Here is a 25,809-nt window from a genome sequence, read left to right as displayed (position 1 = left end):
CATCACCACAGATCCAGTAGACACAAAAAAGATATTAAATAAATATTGTGGGCAACTTTATACCAATAATCTCTACAATTTAGAGGAGATGGACAAATTCCTCGAAACACACAAATTACTAAACTGAAGAAAAAATAGGAAATCTGAATGGCCATATATCAATTAAAGAAATTGTATAATTAAAACAAAACAGAAAAACACTGCCCACAAAGAAAATGCCAGGCGCAGATGGTTTCACTGGTGAATTCTATCAAACATTAAAGGAAGAAATAATATCGCTCCTACACACTCTCTCTGAAAATAGGGGAGAGGGAACATTTCCCGACTCATCTCACGAGGCCCTTTAACCTGATACCAAAACCAGACAAAGGCATTATAAGAAAAGAAAAAATACAGAAATAACAATCCTTAACAATATATGAGCAAATTGTATTCATGTATCTATGTAACGATGAGCAATCAGTATCATGACCAGGAATGCAAGGTTGGCTTAACACTTGAATATTACTCAATGTAATTCATCATATTAATATATATCTTTTAACTTCTTTTCTAATTAAGCATCATGAAGGTCTTTGTGCATGCTTTTTTGGTAGCATGCATTAAAAAGCCTTATACTGTGTCTGTATTTGAAATTAAACTTTAAAAAAAGATGATTTTTAAATCCCGTTCGAGACACCATGGTTGTTCAATTTGTCTCTGGATCTAGACCCTAAGTTGCATCTTATCCCTCTGAGTGTCACCACAGCCGCCCTCCATGCAGAGAGCACGTCCACACATCAGCTAGTAAGTACCCACTGTGAGAATAACTGCACCATCATTCATTGAGCAATTGCCGTGTGCCAGGCCCGGGCTAGATGACTCACAGACAGTATCTCAGTTCCATTCTTACAACCATCCGTAAGAGAGGCATCACCCCCATTTTACAGATGAGGAAACTGAGGCCCAGAGGGGTGAAGTAACTTGTCCAAGTTCCCACAGCCAGTTAGTAGCAGAGCCCAGATTTGAGCCCAGTTCTGCTAACTCTAAAGCAGACGATCTGAGGGCCATTCTTAGTACCTCCGTGAAAGACACCATCCTGAACACACTATAGACCAATTAATGCAGCCCGTCTCAGTTTCTTCATCTCTAAACTGAGGCCTCTGAGAGCCCCCACCCCCCTGAGAATGAAATGGGTTAGTAGTTGTGAAGTACATGGAAAAGTGCATGGCCCGTAGTAAACACTAAGTATCTTTTGACAAATAAATTGAACAATATTTCTCATCATAACCCTGAGAGAGAGGGAGGGGTCATAATCCCACTTAGATGAAGAAACTGAGGCTCAAAGAAGTTAACTGGCCACATGTGTATGCGCCAGCTGGGCGGAACTCCCAACCCACTGGCCCTGACAGCCATGACCCCCCCTCACTGAAACATCAAACAGCCCTGCTTGGAGAGCCCCCCAAATGGTGGGTGGTGAGAGAGAAAGACGTCATTTCCTTTCGGATCCCTGGGAAAACAGCCTGAATTCCGCGCCTATGGAACTTTTCTCCCATGGTCCCTGGGGTCGAGTTTCCCATCCCACCCCAGAGAAGGGGAGGGCTCTCCCCGTGGAACGCCCTGCTTCTTACCTTGACCGACTCCGGGCTCGTGACGATGACCGAGGTTTTGTGGAAGACGTTGACCCGCACGACAGGCCCATACTTCTTAGCCCTGGAAACCAAAGGGCGCCGAAGGGGGCCGTCGACTACCAGCGAGGTGAGTGTCATCAGCCCAGGGGCAGCAGGAGAAGCAGGGGCCCCATTCCAGGAGGGGGTCAACATGAGCCTGGGGCCGGGGCTCTGTCCTGCTGCTGACTCACTGCTAGTCACGTCCCTGCTGGGCCTCAGTTTCCACAGCCATGAAATAAGGTTGCGACACGCCTCCTTTGCCCCAAACACTTGTGCTGGGAATCCAGCGATATCATAGCTTTGAAAAAGTTTTGAAGAGTGCAAAGCACCAGCCCAAACAGCGACTGTTGTCTAGTCATACCCCCGACCCCCTTTACAGATGAGGAAACTGAGGCTCATAGAGCTTCTGACGGCTGGTCTAAGGTCGCACTGTTGGCGAAAGGCAGAGTGTGTCTTCCGAACTGGCCTCATCTGCATCTCCACTCAGGAGGCACTGCTCCGGGTGGGAGTGACCGGGGTGGGGAGTGTGTGTGCTGGGTGGGGAGCGGGGAGGGGCGCCGCCCCATGAGGGACCTGGACTGGGGAAGGGCAACAAATGACAAGTTAGGACCCACCAATCCAAAAACACATCTTGGAGCACGCGGCCACAAACCTCGTCCTTTTTCCAAAAGTAGGGGAGGTGTCCCAGAAGGAAACTAGAAGAAATGGGAAACATTAAGATCACTGAAGTCACCACTGAAGAGGGCTCCCTTCCCCACAGGTCGGCGTTACTGGGCCCCCTTCACAGATGGGAGGACTGAGGCACGGGAGGGATGGCACTGGCTCAGGGTCACCAGGCGGGAGGCAAACCCAGGTCTGCCTGGCTCCAGAGTCCTCCTTGGAGAGGAGACGGTTTATTCCTCTCTGGCTCCCTGGTGCAGAGGTTGGGGGCTGGCAGGTGGACAGGGCGCAACAACACTGGGTGGAATTACCCTGACACAGTCATTGCACACTTACTGTGAGCTGGGCCCCAGGCTAAGCCTCACCTGGTCTGACACCACCCGGAGGTAGGTCTGTTGTTAGCCTGATGTATATAATATTAACCGAGGCTGGGAGCCACACTGTGTGGCTGCTATCAGGGTACCCACAGTCTTTCTCGCCAGGGTAGATGGTTTAGTCATGCTAAGTCTGCAGTGTGAGCACCAGATTGTAAGCGGGCCTGTCTGGTGTTGCCCTGGGCACGTTCCAAAGTACTCATGACCTCCCGTCTCCTGTATGACTTTATTCCGGTCGGGCTCACTTACTACAGCATCCAGAAGGGGTGACAACCAACTGCAGTAGGGGTTGTCGGGGTCAGGAAACTCACATTCTCCCAGGGGAGACACAGAGTAGATAAACAAAGAAATGAGTAAATATGAAGTCAGAGAGTGATGGGAGAAAAATCAGAGTCAAGGGGGTAAGGAGAGCAGGGGTGGGTGCAGGGACCATTTGATACAGGCAGGTCAGGGAACATCTCTCTAGGAAGGTGACATAGGAGCTGCAGGAAGTGAGGGATGTGGCCATGAAGGTATCTGGGGAGAGAGCACTCCAGGCAGGGGGAATGGCAGGTGCAAAGATCCTGAAGTGGGAGCGTGCTTGGTAAGTTCAAGGAAGAGCCAGAAGGTGGTGTGGCTGGAGCAGAGTGCTTGAGAGGAGACTGGTACAGGATGGGGTCACCGAGGCAACTGTTGTTCACACTTTCGCTTTGACCTCAGTGAAGTAGGGGCCACTGGAGTGTTTGGAGCAGAGCAGAGGTGGGACCTGACTTGGGTTCTAAATGGATCGTTCTCACTGCTGCGATGCTGGGACTAAGCAGGGTGGGTTTGGGGCAGGGATGGAAGCAGTGGCCCCAGGAAGGGCACTGTTGGAGGTGATGAGGGCTCTCACCAGGAGAGGTGAGAAGTCAGATTCCTGATGGAAGTTGTAGGTGGAGCCAGAGGGACTTGCTGGAGGTTCGGAGGTGGTGTTGAGAGGAGTCAAGGATGACCCTGGGCTTTTGGGCCCTGCGCTGGAAGGATGGAGGAGCTATTTACTAAGGTGAGGAGCACCGAGAAGGGGCTGGTTGGGGCAGCAGACACGTCCTGCCCGCTCCCCGCCCTTGTCCACGCAGGTGGGCAGGCCTCCGAACACCACACCCCAGACTCTGCCCCAGGTTCTCCCCACTCTGCCTGCAGGCAGGGGCAGGCCAGAAGTTCCGGCCCATACCCCCAGGGCAGCCCTCCTCCAACGACCTCAGCTCCCTCCACCTTGGCGGGTCGTTGGGGCTTATGCTCCACGTGGGTCCCAGAGCTCCCCAGGGGGATGCCCTCAGTTGCCCCAGAGTTAACTTGCTTTATTGGCCTTCTAAACTTCTCCATCTGTCCAAGCTCCAGGCCCCACGGGGGTCGCCCCCATTAACCACTTACACAACTCTCATCTCAGGATTGGCTGCCAGGGACCGACCTGAGACAAGCAGATTAAATCAGGAGCTTGGCTTTGAGCCTGTTGGGTTTTTGGTGCCCTTTAAACTAGAAGGGAAGCGAGCAGGTCAATACATGGGGCTGGGGTTCCGGGGAGGGCTCCGACTAGAGACATCGCCGCGAGAGTCCTGAGCAGAGAGGTGGCGTTTAATCCAGCAACTGGATTAGAACACAACGGGGTGAGTGTAGATGGAGAAGAGAGTCAAGGACAGGGCCACCGTTGAGGGGACAGGCTGCCAAGGGACAACCAGCCAGGAAGACTGTGCAGGAGACGTTGGGGTGGCTGGAGGAGAGTGGGGGAGAGTGGAGAGGGAAGCCGGTGAAGAAAGCAGGAGGAGGAGGCGGGTTGGGGGGGGGGGGCTCCGTCTGGCCCAGGCTGGGAGGGGCCAGGCGAGATGGGGACCAAGGGCTGACCATGGGGTTCAGCTCCATGGAGGTGACAGGGATGTTGGCCAAAGCAGGTTAGGAGGAGAGGTGGGGGCCTGAGCCTGATGGGGTGGTGGGTTCAAGAGAGAACGGGAGGAAGGAACAGGAGCCCAAAGACTGGCAGTCTTCTGCGGGGGAGGGCGTTGCTGTGGGGGTGCAGACACAGGGGCGAGTGTTGGAAGGAAAGAAAGAGGGAAGAGAAGGGTGTTTTTTTTTTTTTTTTACAGCATATTATATAAAAATGGGGATGATGCAGAAGAGAAGGAAAACTGATGATGTAGAAGGGAGGGGGTGTCACCAGGCAGCATGCTGAGCAGCAGGGGCTTGTCCCGGCGGGAAGAGCACATGGGCCCCGAGCAGGGAAGTGGGCAGCTGTGGGCGAAGCCCGGGGAGGAAGTCCTCTCAGGCTGTCCCTTTTGCTCGGGGAGGAGGGAGGTAAGAATAAAGGCTGAGAGTGTGGACTAAGGGGAGGTGATAGGTATTAAAGAGCAGCCGATGTGGGGTGGGAGACCGGATGCTCCAGAGGGAGTGCGGTGGGCCGCCAGGCAGCTGGGGCCCCCTTGAGAGGAGTGGCCTTGAACTTACACAACCCCACCTGCAGAAAGACGGGCCGTGGACATCACACATGACTGGCTGTATTTCCAGAATAATCTAGTACCCGTGGTCACTCCCCAACGCTAAACATTTTGGGGGACTGTTCTCGGTTTTGAGTTGCCTGAATGAGAACAGCATCTGGACCCTCCTCGCCTTCCCAGGCCTGTCTGAGAGCCTCCACCCTAACCACTGGGGTCCACTGCCACCTGGGGAGGAAGGTAGTGACACCTCAAGAAGGCCAAGGGCACGGGGCCACCACTGCCAGGCAAGAGAGGGAACTAAAACTCGTTCCTTCCAGTTCCTGCAGGGGGCGCTGGCGCTGGGGTGGTGAAGGTGGAGTGTTAGAAATAAGCAGGTAAGGGATGATAGAATGAGGGGATGGGAGGACACTGGGATGAGGGGGACAGAAGCCCTCCTGGCATGCCCTGGGTGGCAGCCTGGATAGGGCAGAGCAGCCCAGGGAGAGAGGGGAGGGCATAGTCCCCAGCACCTGCAGTTTCCAAGGTTCCTGTGGGCAGAGAAAGCCTTGGAGAGCCACTGGAGCCGAGCTCATCGGGAGAGCCCACTGCGAGGCCACCCAGGGGATGAAGGGAGCCCATGAAATGGCTGAGGGGTGGGCCCCCCACTAGGATGAGGGTGAGGGGCCATGATCGTGCCTCGTGCCAGTGGGATGTGGTGGTGAGGGCTCAGCCAGGCCCCCAAAGTCTACTGGATGCATCTCCCACCAGAGCCGGCAGTGGGTCTCCACCACAGCCAGGAACCACCCGGCAACTCGAACAGCCCCCACCCCCAGCCACTTGGCAGGGAGGAGCAGGGGAGAGAACCAGAACTGCCCAGGAGCCAAACTTGACAAACTTACTCCAAACTGAACACTGGGAGAGAGAGACTTTCGTTGTAAAGTTTACGTTCAGCCTACACTATCAGGAGAGTGGGGGCCAATGAGGATGTTTAGAGCAGCGACAGGGAATAAAGAAGCTGTTTGTGTGTTTGTGTGGGATCAGCATGTGGGGTCTGAGCTTTCAGCTGTTACACGGACTCTTGCAGTAGGAAGTTGTCTCTAATAAGAACACAGAGGTGTGGCACTTAGGGAGGGCATCCTGGTGATTTCTGCAGGATAAGGAGGATGAAGGGTGGGGGTGGGGGAGCACAGCAGGTGCCTCTTGCAGGGCAGAGGGTTCCTTGCCTGCAAGCTGGCAAAACCCCAAAGCACCAAGGGGCACATACCACTGCTGGGGACTCAAGACACAGATTTCCTGTCTATCAAGCTGTTACCAGTTGTGGCTTGGGGATCCAGGCCTTGAATGCCAAAGCATCTGATTTGTGTCACAAGAAGTTCCAGAACTTTCGTTTGGTACAGCTTTATATTTGACCACCAACCAAGTTTTAATCCAAAATCTTTCTGCATATGCATCGTTCAGTTCACCTCCGCAGAATAAAGAACCCAACCAGAATTATATTCAGCCTCCCCCCACGCCTCCAGCCACCCACACACACCTGTAGGTCACATGTAGATTCTGTGGTGTAAGATTTGGGGGAGGATTCAGGCATAAAAAGGAAAGAAATACGGACACACGCTGCTACATGGATGATCCTTGAAAACATGATGCTGAGTGAAAGAAGCCAGACACAAAAGGCCACATATTGTATGATTCCATTTATATGAAATGTCCAGAACAGGCAAATCTATAGAGACAGAAAGCAGATTAGTGGTTGCGTAGGGCTGGGGTGGGGGAGACGAGGACTGACAGCCAAGGGTATGAAATTTCTTGTTGGGGTGATGAAAATGTTCTGGAACTGGTGGTGATGGTTGCACAACCCTGTCACTACACTAAAAAACACTGAATTGAACCCTTTAAAAGGGTAACTTTTATGGCATACATAAGTTTATTTTTAAAATGCAATTTGAAAAAAGAGATGTAGGGAGAGGAGCTTGATTTAAGTTCTGCCTTCTCAAGACACAGAGACTGGCCCGGGTCTGCAGGCTTGAAGCACTGGGGACGTTTACAGGAAGGCCAAGTTCTGAGGAGATCAATCAGAAGAAGCACAGAGCTCACTCAATTCCAAGCTGTTGATGGCTGATTTGAAAGCCTGAAAGGGTGAGAGTGTACCCAACAGAACTTGTAGGAGATTTCCACCATCTACCTTGAATCACTGTTTATCAAGCCTCTACTATGCATGTCCCAGGTGCTGCTGTGCTAGAGGCTGGGGACACAGCAGTGAATGAGACACACACAGGCCTACGGCAGAGACACACACTTAACAAGAGGTGGCACAAATAATTACCCAGTCACCATTACAGTGACTTAGAGTTTATAAAATGAACAATATATTCAGGGGTGGGAGCAGCTGGGACTTCCCTGAGGAGGGAGCATTTAAGCCAAGCCTGGAAGGCTGGGGGAAGCATCATCCAGGTGGAGTGGAAGATGGAGATGCTAAGTAAGAGAAGTGAGATCAGGAAGACCCCAAGGTGGGTGAGGGCACCCGGGAGGACAAAGAACCAGTAGGGAGAGCAGTTGCCTCCCTATGTCACCAGCCACAGAGATCTTTCCCAAACCCACCAAACAGGGATTCAGGCTTCTAAAGCCAGGGCATCTGGCTTGTGCTGGAGGTGGGTGCCTTCTAGAATGTTCATGTCCTGAGATTTTAAAAAGTGTGTCTAATACCATTGTTTATTCATTCATTCAACAAATATTTATTGAGCATCGAGCATCTGCAATGTGCCAGGCGCTGGGCATACATAAGTGAACATACAGCATCCCTGCCCTCCAGGGGCTCACATTCTAAAGGGGGAGACAGACAGTCAACAGGTGACAAGAAGGTAACTTCATGAGTGACAGCCCCATAAGGAGTTTGGGGCTGAGTGGGGTTTCCACAGGGTGGTTGGGGAACAGCAAGATGCTGGAGGAGGGAACGAGCTGGGGGCAGTGCAGAAAGACCGAGGGCAGCTGTGAGTAAGGCAGGGGGCAGAGAACAGTATGGAAAGCGTTCTGAGAGCTCAGCATGGGCCTTGCTGGCCACGGAGAGGACTTAATTTAGAATTAGATTTAGTTCTAAAGTGATGAGAAGCCTGTGGAGCAGAGAAATGACACGTCTGATTCAAGCTTCAGAAAGGTAAGCTGCTGGTGAGGGGGAGGTAAGGTGGATGGGGGTGGGGGCTAAGGATGGAATGGAAGTACTAAGGAAAAGACAAAGAGGATGCGCCAGGACAGAAATACAAACAAAGGGAATGTGACCAAAATGCAGTGTGTTCCAGTGCAGGCTGAGTGACCCCATCCAAGTCCCAAAGTTAAGAGCGCCCACTTTAGAGCCAGGCTCACCTGGGTTTAAATCTAGGCTTACCAACTGTGTGACCTTGGGCAGGTGACTTTGCCTCTGCGCGCCTCAGTCTCCTCGTCTGAACGATGGGGTAGCAATAGCGCCTACCTAACAGGGCTGTCGCTGCCATCACGTTAGTGGGGCCCAGCAGAGCGCGGTGGGCGCCGAGCAGCTGCTGCGGCTGTGAGTAATTTGTTACTAAGAATAGTTAGCGCCCCTCTCCCGGCCACCGTCTCCAAACGGCCGCGCGCAATGGCGAGGCTGGACCCCCGGTCCCGACGCCGGCTTGGACGCAGTCCCCCGGCCCCCCATTCGAGCGCCCCATCCAGGCCCCCGCCCCCACCCCCCCGCTCACCTGGGCCTCGGCGGCCCGGGGATGTGCTCGTAGCGGCTGCGAGCGCGGTGCACGAAGGTGCAGCAGAGGCCGAAGGCGACCAGGACGGCGCTGCCGAGCAGCAGCAGCAGCCCGGGGCTCATGGCTCCGGGGCAGGCCGGGCCGGGGTCGGGGCCGGGCACCGAGGGGGCGGGAGGCCGCGAGCCGACTCAGCTGTCAGCGCCGCGCGCCGCCTCCGCCCCAGGCCCGGCGCGACCCAGCGCCGCCCTCGCCCGCTCGGCTCCGCCCCCGCCGGCTCCGACCCCTCCCAGGCCGCTCCGTCCCCGCCAACCACGTCTCCGCCTCCGGCTCCGGCTCTCAGGGCCCGCCCCCGCTCCGCCCCGCCCCTCCCAAGGCTCCGCCCCAACCCCAACGCCGCTCCAGCCCAGGCCCCGCCCCGGCGTGTGGTCTCCGCCAATCACAACTCCGCTTCTGACTGAGACCCCCCCCCAAGGCCCCGCCCTCTCCCTGCCTCCCTCAGGCTCCGCCCCCAGCCCTCAAGCTCCACCCCCACAGCAGCTCCGCCCAGAACGCGTTGTCCCTGGCAACCCTGATTCCTCTGCGCTGGCAGCCCTGGCTGCGGCGCTAAGTCCTCCTGGCTGGTTCCGCCCTCTTTGGCGCCTCCAAATAACGGCGTTTCTCCGTGCGCGGTCCTAGGACCCTTCCTTCTCCCTAAAACCTTCCTGGAAAACCCATCCCAGGCTCCAAATTTTTGTATTACGCCCACTGTCCCCAAACCGCTCTCTGGAACCCCCATGCCCCAAGGCTAGTTTCCGCTGCCTGGCCTGTCCACACCGAGCGCTCGCGGTCCGCTAGCGGGGTCCACAGGGCAGGTGTTGAGGACCCCGGGGACACAAGGAGGCTGTGTCTACGAAGGAAGAGCGCACGGCTGAACCCGAGGCTGCTCTCCCAGAGTCTCAGACTCCTCCAGAACGTCCCAGACCCAGGGGAAGCCCCATCAGAGGCGCGGACCCGGGTCCAAAGGAGCTGGAGTTGGAGGGGAGTGGGTGAAAATCTGGGTACCGAAGATCGCCCTAAAGGGAAAGCGAGAAATGTGCTCGGAGCGGCCAGAGGGTATTTCTGAACTCATACCCAAGACTGCCCTCCCTCTTATAACCTGCTTCTCCTTTCCCATCTGAGTATGACAGAAGAGGCCACTCTGGGCTGTTCAGTTCTCACTTCCCACATTCAGGCCACTCAGAGAGAAAGCAGTGGATGGCAAGGGCCAGGCATGCCCACTCCTAGTCCAGATAACGATGCTCCGGACTGGGGAAGGGGCTCCCAAAGATAGATGCTGCTGGGTGTCTGAGAAGAGGACATACCCTGCTTCGTGGGCCAGGATCGGAGAGGTTTGGGGACTGGGAAATAGAGAAGTCCTATGTACCGCCTTCCCAGGTACAGCCAGGACATGACCGTTAGGGGTGTGTGGGCTTCAGGGAGATAGACAGGGCCAAGATTAACAGCTGGACCAAGCATAGCGGAGGCAGGATTTCTGGCCCCTGGCCACTGCAGCCTGGACGTCCATCCCGGCTCGGGGACCTGGACCCGCCTCCCGTATGGCTGCGAGACTTTGGCTTGCCATTGCGCCCCCATGTGGCGGTGAGGAGCAGGTGCAGGCGCGCGCAAAGGACCTCTAGCTGGCCTGGCTTGGGGGAGAGGGAGGTGGAGAGGTCAGACAGCCCCTCCTGGGCTGTGACAGCTGCAGGGTTTGGGGGCAAGTTGGAGAGAGGACCCCGAATAATTGTTCTTTGAGGGCAGAGCCAGATCTTGAACTTGAACTGCTTGGGCACCGTTTGGGTTCCCACATGAGGTGGGGATGGGGCAGCCTTGGTGCCACCGTGAGTGCAAGCCTGTCCAACTAGAGCTAAGGAGAGCAGTGGGCACTAACATTCTCTGGTGCATCTGTCCACACCGGTGACCTCTGGCTCAATGTGACCATGGCTCACCCCGCCATTTTTGTCAACAGAGCACCCCTGTCCCTGACTGGGATGAGTCAAGAGTGTTCCCTCTTTATGAGCACCAAGTCCTCATTGCCCACCCCCTCTGATTCTCCCAGCTCTCCTGTGATCCGGTGGGCAATGTTGAGACGGCAGGCACACGAGATCCGGGGTCCTTTGCCTGTGCAGGCAGCACTACCAGCTGCCAGTAGAGGGCGCTGCCTGGAAGCACGTGGCCAACCACCTGGCCCTTCGCTGGGAAGATCTGGAGGAAGGCTCTCCGACATGGTAGCTGTTGGTCACACGTGGCAGGGGGACACTTGAAACGTGGCTAGTCCAAATTGAGATGTGCTGTGTGTGTGAAATACACACTGGATTACATCAATTTAATACCAAAAAAAGAATGTAAAAAATCTCATGGATATTTTTATATTGATTAAAATGATAATTTTTGAATACGTTGGGTTAAATAAAATATACTGTTGAAATTAATTCCACTTGTTTCTTCTTACTTTTAACACAGCTACCAAAAAATTTTAAATTACCTATGTGGCTCATATTATATTTCTATTGGACAGCACTAGTATAGACAACGATTCTCAAAGTGTGGCCCGCAGGCCAGCAGCATCAGCATCACCGGTGTCACAATGCAAATCTCAGTCCCGCCGGTGTGACAGTGCAAATTCTCAGCCTCAAGGAGACTTGCTGAGTCAAAATCTCTAACAGGACCCCAGCGACTTGTGTTTTAACCAGCCCTGCAAGTGATTCTGCTCGAGTTTGAGAACCAGCAGTGTAGACGATGCCATACAGGAAGTGGTTTCCCAGCAGGAAGTAGAGGGAGATGCAGGCAGAAGAGGTGGCTCTGAAGCAGCTGCCCACACTTGAGCAGCTCAAAGCTGCCTCCCCTTCTGAACGTGGGACCCAAGACTACCCTCCCTGGGGATCTGTGCTCTTATCTGGAAAAGAAGGATGGTGATGTCAAGGGTGCCTTATGGGGCCACTGTGAGGCTTAGATGAGCTGGCACCCCTGAGGCACCTGGCACACAGTCAGTCCTCAATAAACGCTAGCTCTCAGCAGGGCCGGTGAGAGAACAGACGCCCCCACAGGAAGACTTGGGTTCCACAGAGCAGCGTGAAGGGGCTCATCTTCCTCCCATTTTGAGGACTTGTCCCCAGATCTTTCTCATGCTGGTCCCTCCACACAGCATGCTCCTTCCCACCCTGTCTTGCGCAGTTGGCAGCCACCAGTGTGGACACCACCAGCCTGGTATTGAGCTTTCTGTCCAGGAAGCAACCCGGAACTAGCTGGGCTTGTTGGTAAATGTTACCTCATTTTTCTTCCAATAATCGTGCTGATTATCTGGTTTCCAATGAGGTTCAGAGAGGTTAAGTGACCTCCCCCCAAGGTCACACAGCCAAGGCTGGAACCCTCATCTCTAGCCTCCCAGTTGAGCATTTGCCAGGCGTAAACCCAGGGGTGCCTTGGGGAGCTGACGGTTGCCCACTAGCTTGCATGCCTTAGCCACTGACTCAGCTGTCAGGGCAGAGGGCCTTTCCTGTTGTCAGAGGAGAAGGGTGGCTACTCAGGGCCCTGGTCTGGCTGAGGGATGCAGGTGAACGAGGAAGAAATGAGGCCCGCTCAGGGCCCCGGAGTGTTGTTACGCGAGGCTGACACCACGGATGCGGTCCTGGGTGTGGGGCCACACCTGGGACATCCCTGCAGCAGTGGGCTCCAGGGGCTCCGGAGCTCTGCTGCGGGTGAAGCAGCCTAAGCAGCTTAGGCTCTGAGAGATCCCTCTAGCTGCCGACCGGAGGCCGGATTAGAGCGGGTGAGGGCAGAGGCTGGGAGCAAGCAGAGGGAGCCTTGGCCTGGGCCGGCCCCATCCCTAGAGACCCTGGAGGACTCTACAGCAGGCCCAAAGACCCTGGGGACAGAGTCACTTGTGAATGCTTCCTTGGAGCCAGCTGTAGGCACTGGAGTGAAAGGAGCACTGGAGAGGGAGTCCACACCTGGCTCTGCCCCTCCCTGGGCTTGTGTCCCCATCTGTACAATGATGGGGCCCAAAGAGGGGAGTTCCATGCTCTTTAGGCAGCACAGGGTGACAGCCCACAGCTGGGGCTCCAGGGCCAGACTCTCTGGTTTCAAATATTGGCTGTGCGACATCTGGCAAGTAACTAAGCCCCCCTGGGCCTCAGCTTTCACATCTGTAAAACGAGGGGTGACTATGGCACCTGCCTCATAGAGCTATTTTGAGGATTAAAGGAGTAAGGAATATGTAAAGCTTCTAGAACAGTGCCTAGCACACAGTAAGTGCCCTGCGAATGCCAGCTGGCCACCTCAGGATATTACTATTCAGGAGCAGCCGGTCGGTGTTAATTTCTTGCTCAGGAGTCAGGCCGCAGCCCACGTCTTGTCCGGACCCCGGGGGGGACCCTGTCTGGAGGACTGGCAGGCCAAGGCCAGCGCTGCCCCGGGGAGTGGAGGCACCTGGGACTTCTCCCAGTCACCCTGCAAAACAACAGTGACGCTCAGGGCCAGACCACTCCGCCACTTGGGGGAAGGTGCTGGAGCCCCAGAGGGGGGCCCCTGGCTGTCGGTGCTGAGGTGCAGGGGCAGGTGTCCCCCATCACTTCTGCCCCACGTGCCAGGTCACACCTTGCGGTGGCGCGGCCTACAAGCCTTGAAAGGAGGCGGGAGTGCAGCACGGCGGGGAGGGGCAGGAAGGGCAGCTGTCCTGGGCACTGAGCAGGTTCGCATACACTGCACTGTTCTCACGACGGTGCCCAGCACGTAGGCCCCACTGGACGGCAGGGCTAAACCGGGTTCCCACGGGGGACTCACCAGGGCCAGACAGGCCACAAGGGCCCAGGGCCCTCGCCGACCCCACTTAGGGCAGAGTAGGTGTCCGAGAGGGCGACCCTGCAGCTTTCTTCTGCAGCCACATGCAGCTTCACCCGGCAGAGCTTCACAGAGCCACTGCCTCTGCCAGGCACATGGCCCTCGTGCCAGCTCGACTCTCAGAACAACACAGAGATCAGGTGGGGGTGCCCCCCTGAGAGCCCTTGCAGCCCCGCAACACAGGCCATATCCTGTCCAACCCGTCCCCCAATCAGAGGCTGAGCCCAGCTGTACCTGATGCCCCTTGACAGGTCTGGCTCGAGCCAGGGCTGAGGCCCTCAGTGGGTAAAGGAATTTCCACCTGTGAGCAGGAGCGAGGCTGCTGGCCCAGCCCCCCACGCCGCCAGCCCCTCCCTGCACCCCCATCCCCAGCTCCCAGGCAAGCCTGGGTCAGACAAAAGAGGCAGGAAGGGGTCTGTAAACAGTCACATTGTTGGCACAGCCCTGTGGGACAGAGCATCAGTAGTCTCACTGGACCCACAGCCTGGTCGGCCCCGGGTGGGGCTGGAGGAATTAGAGGGGACCCTGGCATTTCAGTGAGCAGGCGTGGGTTTGGAGGTGACAGAGGTGGCCCCAGTGGCCCCAACACAGCCTTCAAAGTAGAGAAGCCCAGGGGCCCAGGTGCTTGGAGTGGGCAGGTGGGAGCTTGGCCAAGCCAACAGGGGTGGCTTCGGTCCCAGAGAGTAGGGGAGAGTCAAGCCTCAGGGTTGGGGGGCTCAGCACCCTCCCCAGAGCACCCACATGGGCCCAGCGTGATGATGAGGTCCAAGGTGACCAGGATGCTTCTCCCAGAGGTCCAGTGTCCCCCAGCCAGCCCTCCCCAGGTAACCTGCCCCTCATTACGGTATCCATGGCCTAGGGTCACCCTGGACCCATTGGTCTGACGGCTGCCCTCTGCCCCACTGGATGCCTTCCTGTTCTCAGTACCTCTGACTGCTGGGCCACCAGTCCACGCTGTTTGGGCCACCCTCAGGCCACACATTCCTCAGCTGGGCCTTCCCTTCCAGCCATGGGCAGGGCAGGCCTGGCCCCTCCCTCAGTTTGCCTGCTGTGCCTCTGTTAATGCAGCCAGGGGCCATGTCTGTCCTTGAAGAGTGGCTGCCCTCAGCACTCAGGGTTCCACTGCCAGATGATGCTCCTGCTGCTGCTTGGGGTGCTCAAGGTAAGAAATGAACAGCTCAGGCTCACCACCACACACCCACAGGGACCACTCAGACCCAACCACGCGCTCTGGCTTTCAGTCTGCAGAGGACACACATGCACTGCATACACCTCACACGGGTCCACAGGACAGCATCACAGATGCGCCACCTCCTGCACCACACCCCCCGACTTCCTCCACCTTGGGACTCGCGTGCACGCACCAGGCGCGCAGAGGGTAAAGGGGCTCTGCCAGGCTCCGGCCGGAGGGAGGATGCTCAGCTACAGGTCGGGGTCCTCTCGGCTGCACACGACGCCCGCGTCCTCCTGGTGGTCGCAGTTGTGCGTGCCCACGCCAGCGTGCGTGCACTCCAGCAGGGTGCGCTCGCCGCCCTTGCAGCGCACGTCGTCCAGCAGGATGGGCAGTGCGCGGCCTTCGCCGAACTCCGCGCGCTTGGTGGCGCGCACCACGTGCGCAAAGCCCAGCTGGCGGCACACGACGGCCGCGGCCTTGGTGTCCCAGGCGTCGTCGCACACGGTGCCCCAACGTCCGCCCGCGAACACCTCCACGCGCCCGCGGCCTGGACTCAAGCCCGCGGGCCGCACCAGGCGCACGGCACCGTTCGAGGGCGCGGGGTCCGCTGTGCCCGGCCGCCCCCGCCGCCGCCCGCCGCCTCTCCGGCCCCCAGGCCGCCGGGTGGGCCGTGCCGGCCGCGGGGTGGGCGCGGGAGGAGCAGCTGTGGGGCGGCTGCGGCGGGGTGCATTGGTGGGAGCGCGCGCTGTGGGCCGCGGGGTGCTCTCCGTCCTCCGGATGAACTCTGCACAGAGGAAGAGCCTGCCGTCAGAGGGAGTCTGGCCGCCCCAGCCTACCCTAGCTTTCCGTCCTGGAGAGCTGACTCCAGGGAAAGATGTCCCCGTTCTGCCTTCCACTCAGACTCTGGATGGGGTGTCTCCTGGGGAGCCAGTGGTGCCCCACAGGATGCCAGCCTGGAGCTGAGTGCAAGGTGCTTCTTCAGTCATTCCCCCACACATTCCTTGGCAGCTGCTTTGTGCCCTCCTGGGAGCCCCCGGTCTAGCCCTGGGAAGGCCCCTCACACTGTAAACCCGAGAGTGCAGTGGAAGGGAGGGGTGTCTGGGAGGGCTTCTCAGAGCAAGTGCCCCTTTCTGGTTCCAATCTTTGGTGTAAGGGTGAGGAAGCTGAGGCCCAGGGATGGGGAAAAACTGCGGAGGGTGGAGGCAGACCTGCAAGAGGGCCACAGGACTGCCCCGGACCCCTCTGGTCAGGGTGAAGCTCTTCCTCCAGGCTCCCAAGGCTGCTGCCCCCACTGCCCATCGCAAGGGTTGGATGGGAGCTCTCTGGCTGCGGGGCTGGGGCCCACACCGAGCAGAGGGGGTGGAGGCAGGACAGGGCCCGCTGCCCAGCTAGCCCTCCCCCAGGCCCAGACACAGCAGGCATCGGGGAGCTGAGGTGGGTGAGGCCCTTTGTCCCTGCAAGACGTGGCCCTCACCCTTGGCCCAGGTCAGCCACAGGGAGCAACCTCACTGTACCTCAGTCTGTCGGGTGCTGCCACCCTCAGGGGAGGCTGGACCCCCCCAAACCACTCAGTTGCTATGCGGGGGATCCAGGGCCATCAGCCCAAACCCTCCGAGTCCCTCACCTCAGCCATTCCCACTTGGAAAACCGCTGACATGGGGGCTGAGAAAGGGCCTCGATACAGGTCAGGGCCAGGAGCAGGGTGACACGTTGTGACATGAGCTACACGCGCCCCTCGCCCTGACCCCATCCCCACTCCACCCACAGGGAAGGCCTCGGGCTCCCCAGCTGCCTGGCTTCTGGGCTCTTCCTTCCCCCTCTGCCTAGACTGGCCCCCACCCACAAGGGCACCCTTCCTTTTTGTTCCAGGCTCACCCCTCAGCACCCAGGATCCCCCTCCACCCTTCCCCAGTTTTGCACTGGTCTGAAAACCCCATGGCACCTGGCACACACTTCTGTCACAGGGCCTGGGACACTAAATGACTTCTCTGTCTGTCTCAGCCAGGACAGGGCCTGGTCTGACTTCTGTGGTCCCAGCATCCAGCACACACAGGTAACCAATGAAAGTGCCAGAAACTGTGAAACAAGTAACTGGAAAACTCACCAAGGCCCGAAACCAGCTGTGGTGAGAATGAACTTCCCAAAACACCGAGCTGGTCCCTCCCCCAACTGTCCTCCTTCCGGGCACCCCCACCTGCCCAGGTGCCCAGCCTCCCCCTCTTCCTGCTCCTCCCACACTCTGTCCACCAGCTGGTGACCTGCTGGGCACACTTGGCCTGCTGAAGTACATCCTTTGGCCCATGGGGTGGTTTTTTAAATTTTGAACTAGTTGCCAACACTTTCACATCAGGTGATTGTAGGGAACCATCCCAGAAGGCAGGGACCGTATCCATCTTGCTCAGCATCACATTCCCAGTAAGAAGCACAAGACTGTGGTGAAGGATGGACGGATGGATGGATGGAGGGAGGGATGGATTTCCTCCTTGTCTGACGCACTGGAAGGTCTGGCAACACTGGGTCTCTGTTCCTCCCTAGCTGGGGCCCAGTGGAACAGCGCCCTCCTGGAGGCACACCCTTTTCAGTTGGCCCCAGATCCCACAGGCAGTCACCGTGGCCTTGCCTGCACTAGCCCCGCCCCCCCCCACCACGTCTGTCAGAATGGAACCGTCTCACGGCAGGCTTAGCCCAAAAGCCCCCTCCCCTAGGGACCCTCGTGCCTAGAATAACTTTCCAGTCCTCCTCACATGCATTTATATCCTCTTTCTCTGTCCCTCCTGAGAACTGAGTGTACCTTACCTGGCACCAGCTGTCACTCCCCTTGCTGTGCCCTCTCTGAGACCTGCAGCCCCTTCAGGTCACCCCCACCCACGGCCTGGGACAGGCACACATCACCTGAGTGGATGGGGATTTAAGGAGCTCCACCCTCTTTAACTAAATGTCTAATGTGTGCCAGGCTGGGTGCTAGGCGAAGGGGCCAAGGAAGGGCATGGAGGTCCCACATCTGGCAGAGGGCAGCTGGGTGTGGGCTGCAGTCGCTCCCCTCCCCCACTGCAAGCACTTACTTTCTTTGGGCACGAAGCGGACAAGACGGCTCCTCACCTTCACCTGCGTGGGCTGGATCCGACACTTGCCGGGCGGTGCCCGTCTGCCGACACACAGGAGGTCATGAGTCTCACCCGAGCATGGCCCCCTGACATCTGCCCTTTCTCTGCAGCCGGGCAGGGAGGGGGAAGGCTGGGGTGCGTTCAGGCTGGGGCAGGTGTGGACCGTAACAACAACGGCCATTTGTGGAGCACCTACTGAGTGGCCTGCAGCCTCCTTGCCGCTCCAGGCCCCCAGGGCTCTAAGAACCCAACCCCGGGCAGGAATCCCCTACCACAGCCTGCCAAGCTCAGCCTCTGCCGGAAGGGCACGAGGGCCGGTGGCTCACCCTTTCCTGAGCCACTTCTAATTCAGAGCATGAACTGTCCTTGGAATGTGATCAAATGTCATGGTCCTTCTCCTGCCCAGCCTGCCGGGCCGATCTTCTAACTGTCACAGCAGCCCGATTCCTGCACCCTGCCCTGGCCCCAACCCCCACGGCCTTTGAGCAGGGTCTCTCTCTGCCCCTCTGGTTCCTGGGTTTCTGGTGCTGCAGAATCTGAGCGTTTCCTCCGCCTGGGGAAGCAGGGAAAGGTGAGGTCAATAGAAAGAATAAAGTGGGAGAGAGGGAGCACCTCAGGGCTGGCGGCGGGGAGGGGGGTGGGGAGGCTCTGGGGGCCTAGGAGGGTGGGGTTTGAGAGAGCTGGGAGAGAAAAGAGTCATTGCAGGGTTGCCAGGGCTGTGAATTGGGTCTCCTTTGACATCTTTGAAGGGCACAAGTAAGGAATGGAATCCCATTTTAATTAGGTTTTGGCTGTCGATCTGTGAGTCTTTGAATGGGACTGACCCTATTGTGGGGCTGACCCACGTGGGTCCAAGACTTCAATAGGTTCCATCAGCACGAGGGGAAAGCCCACGGGGTGAAGCAGCCACGTGACTCAGGGTGGCTTCCAGACAGGCTTGGCAAAAGTGGGAAACCGAGGAGGGACATGAGCCTTTTCCCCCAGAGGCTGAAGGAACGCACCAGGCACACACACTTCTCAAAGCCGCAGAAAGGGCGGGTTTTCTGGTTGCCCTGGACTCCAGATAACGTTCGCACTTCACACAGACCCAGCAGGGTTTGTTCCTTAAGAAAATTACATTAAAAAATCTTTGATGTGCAAAAGGGTAGGAGATACACCAAAAAATGCCATGGTGGTTACGTGTGGGTGGTAATGGATGACCTTGCCCCACCCCCACCCCCACTTTCCAACTCTTCCTTTTCCAAATGTTCTGTAATAGGGCCCCTATGCAAACTGTTGTGGATGCAAAAAGACATAGTTATTCCAAAAGAGGAAAACAAAAGAGATGAGAAGAGCTGGGGGTAGGGAGGGAAGGGGCATCCAGCCTGCTTCTTGCTCCTCTGACCCAGAAGACAAGAGACCCACGAGATGAGACGGTGAGCTCGAGAACTCCCTGAGTCTCGGGTCCCTCTGTTGCAGGGAAAATAGGCCGATAGGGTGCTGCCCAAACCAAAGGAGATGACGGGTCTAAGGCAGCATCTGGCATGAATCAGCTGCTCCGTGTGTGTGATGCTCCCTTAGAGAAGGACTCTTTTAAAAAATTGGAAATAACCTAAATGTCTGAGAAATGGGTAAGACAATTGCGGCAGAGTGACTCAACAGAAAATTACGCGGTCGTTGAAAATGACCTTTTGAGGGTGACGAGGCAACGTGGAAATGTTTATCCAAAATAGGGATAAATGTAGGAAGAAAAATGCAGTTTGCATGTGCCCCTCCGCGATGACATAAATCCTGGAGATGAAGGCAGCTGAGTCCTCATGAAAATTCAAAGCAGGAGAGGAGGAAGTGCTGACGTTTTCTTGACAATAGTTCTATCAATCATTAATAGATCTGAGCTTTAAAAGAAAACGTGTGGTAAAGAAGGAATGTCGAGAAGCTGTCACGGACCAGAGGACGTCCAGGAGACATGAAGACTAGATGTAATGTGGGATTCTGGACGGGACCCTGGAGCAGAAAAACAGCTCCAGGGAAAAACTAGACAAGTCTTTCTTTGAAAAGTATGGAATTGTTTCAATTAAAAAAAAAGTGTGGGGGGGCTGGCCCCGTGGCCGAGTGGTTAAGTTCGCGCGCTCCGCTGCAGGCGGCCCAGTGTTTCGTCGGTTCGAATCCTGGGTGCGGACATGGCACTGCTCGTCAGACCACGCTGAGGCAGCGTCCCACATGCCACAACTAGAGGAACCCACAACGAAGAATACACAACTATGTACCGGGGGGCTTTGGGGAGAAAAAGGAAAAAATAAAATCTTTAAAAAAAAAAAAAAAAGTGTGGGGTTTAATTAATAGTAATGTACCAATGTTGGTTCATTAACTGTGACAAACGTCCCATGATAATACGGGATGATAAGAACAGAGGACACCGGGTGAGGGGAATAAGGGAAATGCTGTACAATCTTTGCAAGTTCTCTGCAAACCTAAAACTATTCTAAAACTTAAAAAAGAATTATTTTTTAAAAAGGTGATGGTGGGGCCTATGCTTCTTGGCCCCCATCCATATCTTTGGCTCCCTCTTATCATGAATAGAGCTGGACTTTGAATCCCATTTTTGAATCCTGGGTCTGCCCCTCACCCGCGGTCTGGGCTTGGCTAGGCACTCCCCCTCTCCGGGCCTCAGTTTTCCCACCTGGATAACGGGGATGTTAATAACCTGCCCCTCAGAGAGTGTCGAGAGGGAAATGAGGTGATGGAGGAGCTCGGGAGGGCAGGGACTCACCTGGAGGGGTCAATCACTTTGTAGACCACCCCACGGGCCACAGTGGCACTCGGCACGCCTGTTGACATGAAGTACAGCTCCCCTGGGACAAGAAACAAGGCAGGGAGTGAGGACGCTGTCCCGGCCAGCCCCATGCCCCCACCTCAGGCTCTGAGAGGGACCCCAAGCTCAGCGAGCCATGAGGGGGCGTTCCAGGTCAGCGTTGCTCTCCAGTCCCCAGAACTGGAAGCTGAGGCTGAGAAAGGGGTGCAGACATGCCCACGGGCCTCTGTGGCACAGTCTCCCGGCCGCCGGCTGCTCTGTTCCGATCCACCAGGCTCTGACCTCCACTCTTGCCTCCTTCCTGGTGACCCAGCCCCACCCCTCGTCCCCGCCCAGCACTGCACAACTCTGGGCGCATATGAGGGTCCACAGCCAAGCCCCCCACTAACTGTTTACTTGGGGACTGCAGGAGCACGAGGCTCGGAGTCTCAGCTTCCTCAGCCCCGACGTGGGACGCCTCCCAGGGCTGTTATAAGGACTGAAAGAGCACATTGGAATGCCCATCAGTATCAGCTATTATTGCTCTTGTTACCGTCATCCAGGATCGGGTCCTGCCAAGTCCCGGAGGCCAGAGTCTCTCTCCATGCCCAGCAGGCAGAATGCAAGCTCTCGAGGAGTCTCTGGTGTTTATCCAGCCCCTGCACTTCACCCGGTGAGCACCAGCAGCCCTGGGACAGCCCTGCTCCGAGCCTCGGTTCCCTCCGCCTCTCAGGGCAGGAGCAGAGTTGTGAGCACCTGGTGCCCTAGATGTTCTCAGGGAATGTGAATTCTCCGCTCCCCCCCCACCCCCATTCTGCCCCCAGCCCTTGCCGCCAAAGGCACCTCTCCCTGGGAAATGAGCTCCATTATTCCCATCTTACAGATGAGAAAACAGAGGCTCAGAGAGGTGAGCCAAAGTCACTCAGCTGGTGAGTGGTTAAGCAAGGCGTGGAACTCAGGAATGTCTGCTGCCCTCAAGCCCACACCAGTGTAGGACACATCATGGCTGAGAGGCCCAGACACAGGCATGTGTGACTCAATGTGACGGTCCAGCCATGCTAGTATCCTTGTAGGAGGACAATGGAAAGGTGTCCCAAGGATGGGGACGAAGGTGGTTTACCCAAGGAGAGGCCACACAGACAGGGAGGTGGGAGCTAGGAGGAAAGCATGTCCCTGGCGACTGGTGCAGTCAGGGAGGGCTGCATGGGGATGGGGTCTGAGAATCAAGGCCCAGGAAACCAGGGGAGTTCTACCAAGGGGAAGACCCTTGAGAGGCGACTTGCGTAACTGACCCAGTTGTGGTGGGGAGCTGGGGGCTGGGGAGGGCAGGATGCCGAGCGGTCAGTGGCCTCTGACCCCCTTCCAGGAGCACCAACCCTGCTTGGTCGGGGGTAATAGGCCCACAGGGTGATGATGCAACCTGTGGGAAGGAGCAGGGTACCCCGGTAAGCTGGTCCCTGCTGGAGAGTCCACAGGCACAGCTATGAATTTGCTGTGTAGGCTTGGGCCCTCATGTCCCTCTCTGGGCCTCTTTCTGGAGAGAGGTGCTTGGGAGCCATTATCTCTCTCTGGCTGTGCAGCCCTCGCACCTACCGTCCAGTACCCTGGAGCAACTCGGGGCTCCCTGCACACACTGCCCTCAGCTGGAATGCCTTCTCCATTGTCTTCCTTTGGCTGACCAAGCTGGAGTTTAAGGGCCTGCTCTGGGAGGCCTCCAGGGGCCAGGCTGGGTTTAGTCCCCCCACCCCCACCATGACTGGGCATGAGTAGTCAGCCTCAGTTTCCCCATCTGTAAAGTGACAGGGTTGGACCGGGCACACTTCAAGGCCCCTTCCAGCCTTGATCTGCTGGGAGCTATGGGCCCAACCCCATGCACGGGCAGGGAGCGAGCCCCTACTGTCACTGCCAGGCCCTGCCCGGGGCCATGCTGCCCTCTTGATCTCTGCGGTGTGGACTGTCCCAGGAGGACACCGGGCCAGCAGAGGCCCTTGTTTTGTAATTTGCAAGTGTCAGAAGAACAAGCAGAGAGGCAGAAGCCCGAGCTGGGAGCTGGGAGAGGCCTGCTTGCAGTGGAGCCCGGCCTTCCAGGGGCCGCCTGCCCAAGCTCCCCGACATGCAGTCCCTGAGCTCTCTGTCTCAGGGGGGCCTCCTCCTGGCTGTCCATCACTGGGTGTCATTCAGAGGGCTGAGGAAGGGCCCCTTGGGAACTGTACCTTCCAGGCTGTGTGCTGTGGGGGGGTTGAGGGGGAGGGTGGAGAGAGCAGCCCTCCTTCCAAAACACCTTAACCCCCTATTGACCAAAAGAAAGGGCTTTCAAGGGCCCAGTGGGCTTGGGGAGGGCAGTGGGGGTGGGGCTGCCCTTTTGAAAATTTAGATTCTGACGGGTGTCGGTTCAAAAAAGCTTTCCCAGACTGGGGCCTGGGGGCTCTGGGCACCGGGCCCTGCAGGGGACACCCTTGAAAGGCCCCCGGGTGGGCGTTGCCTAGCAACCCGGCCAAGCATCCACCAGGCCCCCCTGGGGGCCCCTCGGCTTTTGTCCAGGGACAATCCCAGGGCCAAAGACAAAGGCAGGAGGCCGGAGCAGGAGCAGCCTCTGCTGCCCCTCTTCCTCGCCCCTCCCCCCTGTTTCTTGTATTGAAAATGCAAGCGGCGAATGCGGGACCCAGTAACAGCCAGGAAGGCGGTGCCCCCCCACTTTCTGAAGACAACGTGGCTTCACTTTTCGGGCCCAGATACATTTGCCATCAGGAACCCAGGGCCGTGGAGGCCTCAGGAGGCCTCTTCCCGCAGATGCCTGCACTTCCACCATCACAGATGAGGACTGATGCCCAAGTGGGGTCTCAAGCCCCCTGAACACCCTTCTCCTCAGTCTGAAGGTGACTGCAGGCCTGAGACCCCTGGAATCCCAGGCCAGAAGGACCCACGGGGTGGGGGACCAGTCCCAGGCATGATGATGGAGAGAGAGGCCGCAGGATCACTCACCAGCCTCGTCCTCCGCGAAGGAGATGATGTACGGATAGTAGTTGTTGATGAGGCCTGGGAACTCGCAGGTCTGGCCACGGCCCATGCAGATCTCACTGTACCGCCACTGGCCTGTCCCTGGGTTCTCTCGGAGGGACATCAGACGCCTGCAAAGGAGGATGAGCTGGGGGGTCCTGCCTGGCATGGTGCCCAGGGGAACCCCACCCACCAATCCGTCCATCCTTTCCTCTATTATCCATGCAACCAGGACCCTACAGAATTTGCAGGCTCCGGTGCAAAATGAGCACGCAGGGCCCATTGATCAAAAAGTATTAAGAAGTGCAAGACAGTGACAGCAGAGCATTATACCAGGTGTGGGCCCTCCTGAGCATGGGGCCCTGTGCAGCTGCACTGGCTGCACGTCCATGAAGCTGGCCCTGCATGCACTCTGTGTACCAGAGAAGGAGGGTGGGACAAGACCAGTTCGGTCCCTGCCCCCTCAGCTCAGCCCCACCCGATGACCAGCAGGAGGCAGTCAGGAGCTGACCTTGGTTTCAGAACCCTCCAAGGCTGGTGCCGTGGAGTTTGCACAAACATTGGAGCTGCCTCCACTTCAGAGCATGAGCTGGAGCTTGGGCATCTTCAAACTATGCTGATCTTGCCCCTTACTCCCTTCTTCGCCTGTCAATCATCTGCTGATATTTCCAGGCCCTGCTCAGACGTCCCCTCCTCCAGGAAGCCCTCCTGACTGCCCCCGCCCTGGGCTTCCCCAGCACTGTGCACAGGCTCTCTGAGGCTGGACTAGTGGGCCGAGTGTGGGTCTTTCTCTCTGACTCGGGTATGAGGTTCTCCCCAGCTCTGTCGCTCTGGCCCTGGCGTGAAGCCTGACCCGGCAGAGGGGCTTGGGAAATGTTGGAAAAATTAGTTGAATTTCTGTGGTCAGGTGACTTGGCTCTCCTGGGGGAGGGTGGAAGGGGAAACAGAATCGGGGTAAAAACAGAGGCTTCATCCAGACCTGCTTTCCAGATGGGACAGCTGAGCCCCAGAGGCAGACCCCAAGGAAGGGGTGGAGCTGGAAGAAGGATCCAGCATCGGGGGCCCAGGTCAGGTCTTCTCTCAGCTCCAGGTGCAGACAAACTGGCCACAAACCCAGCCCGGTCAGCAGCTGCACAAGGTGAGAATTCTGCTGCCAGCCCCAGGCTTCCTCAGGAGGAGCCCTGCGCAGCCGCCCTCATGCGTAGAGGCTAGGGTGGGATAATTAAGAGCCACCAGATATTGGGCACATACTCGATCCTAAGTGCTAGATACGTAGTAACTGATTCAGTCCTCAGACAACCCTAGGAGGCAGGGACTATGATCATCTCCACTTTGCACATGAGGCAACTTGGCCACAGAGAGGTGAAGTAGCTGGCTCAAGGTCACACAGCTAATAAGTGGGCCAGGATTCAGACGGAAGAAATCTCAGCTGCGCTTTTAAGCATCATGCCAGGTGTATATCCTCCCTGAGCCTCTACGGTCCTCAGTTTTCTCCTCTGTACAATGGGAGAACAAGGTGGTCATGAGGCCCCATCAGCTCCCCTGGGAAGAGTCTGACCCCGAGTAGGCTTGGGGGGTATGTTCTCCTTCCTCCTCCAAAGCCTGTTTGGGGTGTGACTCATCCCCACTGCCCACACTCCCATGCCCTTCCCCCCCCCCCCCCCCAGGGTCTCCCTCGGTGGAGGAGGTACTGCCATAGAGGTGGGAATTGGGCAGCAAGCCTCCACGGGCCCCCAAGGTCAGACCTGAGCTAGGGCTCCAGCTCCCTTGTCCCCTGCAGGGAGGCCTCTGTGTCCTCACCTGGACCAGAGCTCCCTGGGGCCCCGGTCAGGTGGTGCAGCGACGGTCCTGGCTTCCCCAGGAAAGAGGGGGCCCTGAGCCCGTCCAGGAAGTTGCTCACGTTCCCCCACCTTCCACCTCTGCCCTCCCTGCCCTTCGGAACTGCTGTCAGGCCGCTTACCCGCTCATGAAATCGCCGAAAATGTAGAGGCCGTTGAGGTTGGGGTATTCGCAGCCCCGGTACACATAGCCGCCGGTGACGGACTTGCCCAGTTTGTGCGGGTAGGCGAAAATCGGCAGCACGTCATCTGCAGA

General features: G+C 57.2%; 2 protein-coding genes across 12 annotated transcripts in view; both read right to left on the bottom strand.

Moving 5' to 3' along the window:
* The window catches only part of CYP46A1 (cytochrome P450 family 46 subfamily A member 1), a 31,339-nt gene extending 22,257 nt beyond the window's left edge, over positions 1-9,082 (bottom strand). For 3 of the 4 annotated variants that reach the window (XR_011532776.1, XR_011532777.1, XM_008519525.2), the window contains exons 1-3: positions 8,817-9,082; positions 2,264-2,344; positions 1,611-1,692 (exon numbers count right to left, since the gene is read on the bottom strand). Coding sequence is in view for 2 of the 4 variants with exons in the window: in XM_008519525.2 (XP_008517747.2) it covers positions 1,611-1,692; positions 2,264-2,344; positions 8,817-8,938 (285 nt within the window). In the remaining 2 variants the exon portion in view is untranslated. The remainder of the gene's footprint in view (positions 1-1,610; positions 1,693-2,263; positions 2,345-8,816) is intronic. The other variant, XM_008519527.2, reaches the window with a different exon arrangement.
* A 2,095-nt stretch (positions 9,083-11,177) lies between these two features.
* HHIPL1 (HHIP like 1) overlaps positions 11,178-25,809 on the bottom strand; it is a 29,904-nt gene continuing 15,272 nt past the window's right edge. For 4 of the 8 annotated variants that reach the window (XM_070594607.1, XM_070594606.1, XM_070594608.1 and 1 more), the window contains 5 exons: positions 25,676-25,802; positions 23,701-23,846; positions 20,698-20,779; positions 17,907-17,989; positions 11,178-15,628 (listed from right to left, as the gene is read on the bottom strand). In XM_070594607.1, coding sequence (XP_070450708.1) covers positions 15,093-15,628; positions 17,907-17,989; positions 20,698-20,779; positions 23,701-23,846; positions 25,676-25,802 — 974 coding nt within the window. In that variant the 3' untranslated portion in view covers positions 11,178-15,092. Of the gene's footprint in view, positions 15,629-17,906; positions 18,502-18,705; positions 19,823-20,697; positions 20,780-23,700; positions 23,847-25,675; positions 25,803-25,809 lie in introns of those variants that run through there. The other 4 variants (XR_011533144.1, XR_011533145.1, XM_070594609.1 and 1 more) reach the window with 4 other exon arrangements.

This window comes from Equus przewalskii, chromosome 25 (genome assembly GCF_037783145.1).
Source record: "Equus przewalskii isolate Varuska chromosome 25, EquPr2, whole genome shotgun sequence".
NCBI classification, from domain to species: Eukaryota; Metazoa; Chordata; class Mammalia; order Perissodactyla; family Equidae; genus Equus; species Equus przewalskii.
Note: the sequence above shows the minus strand (reverse complement) of the source record. Positions and strands in the feature narration are given on the sequence as shown.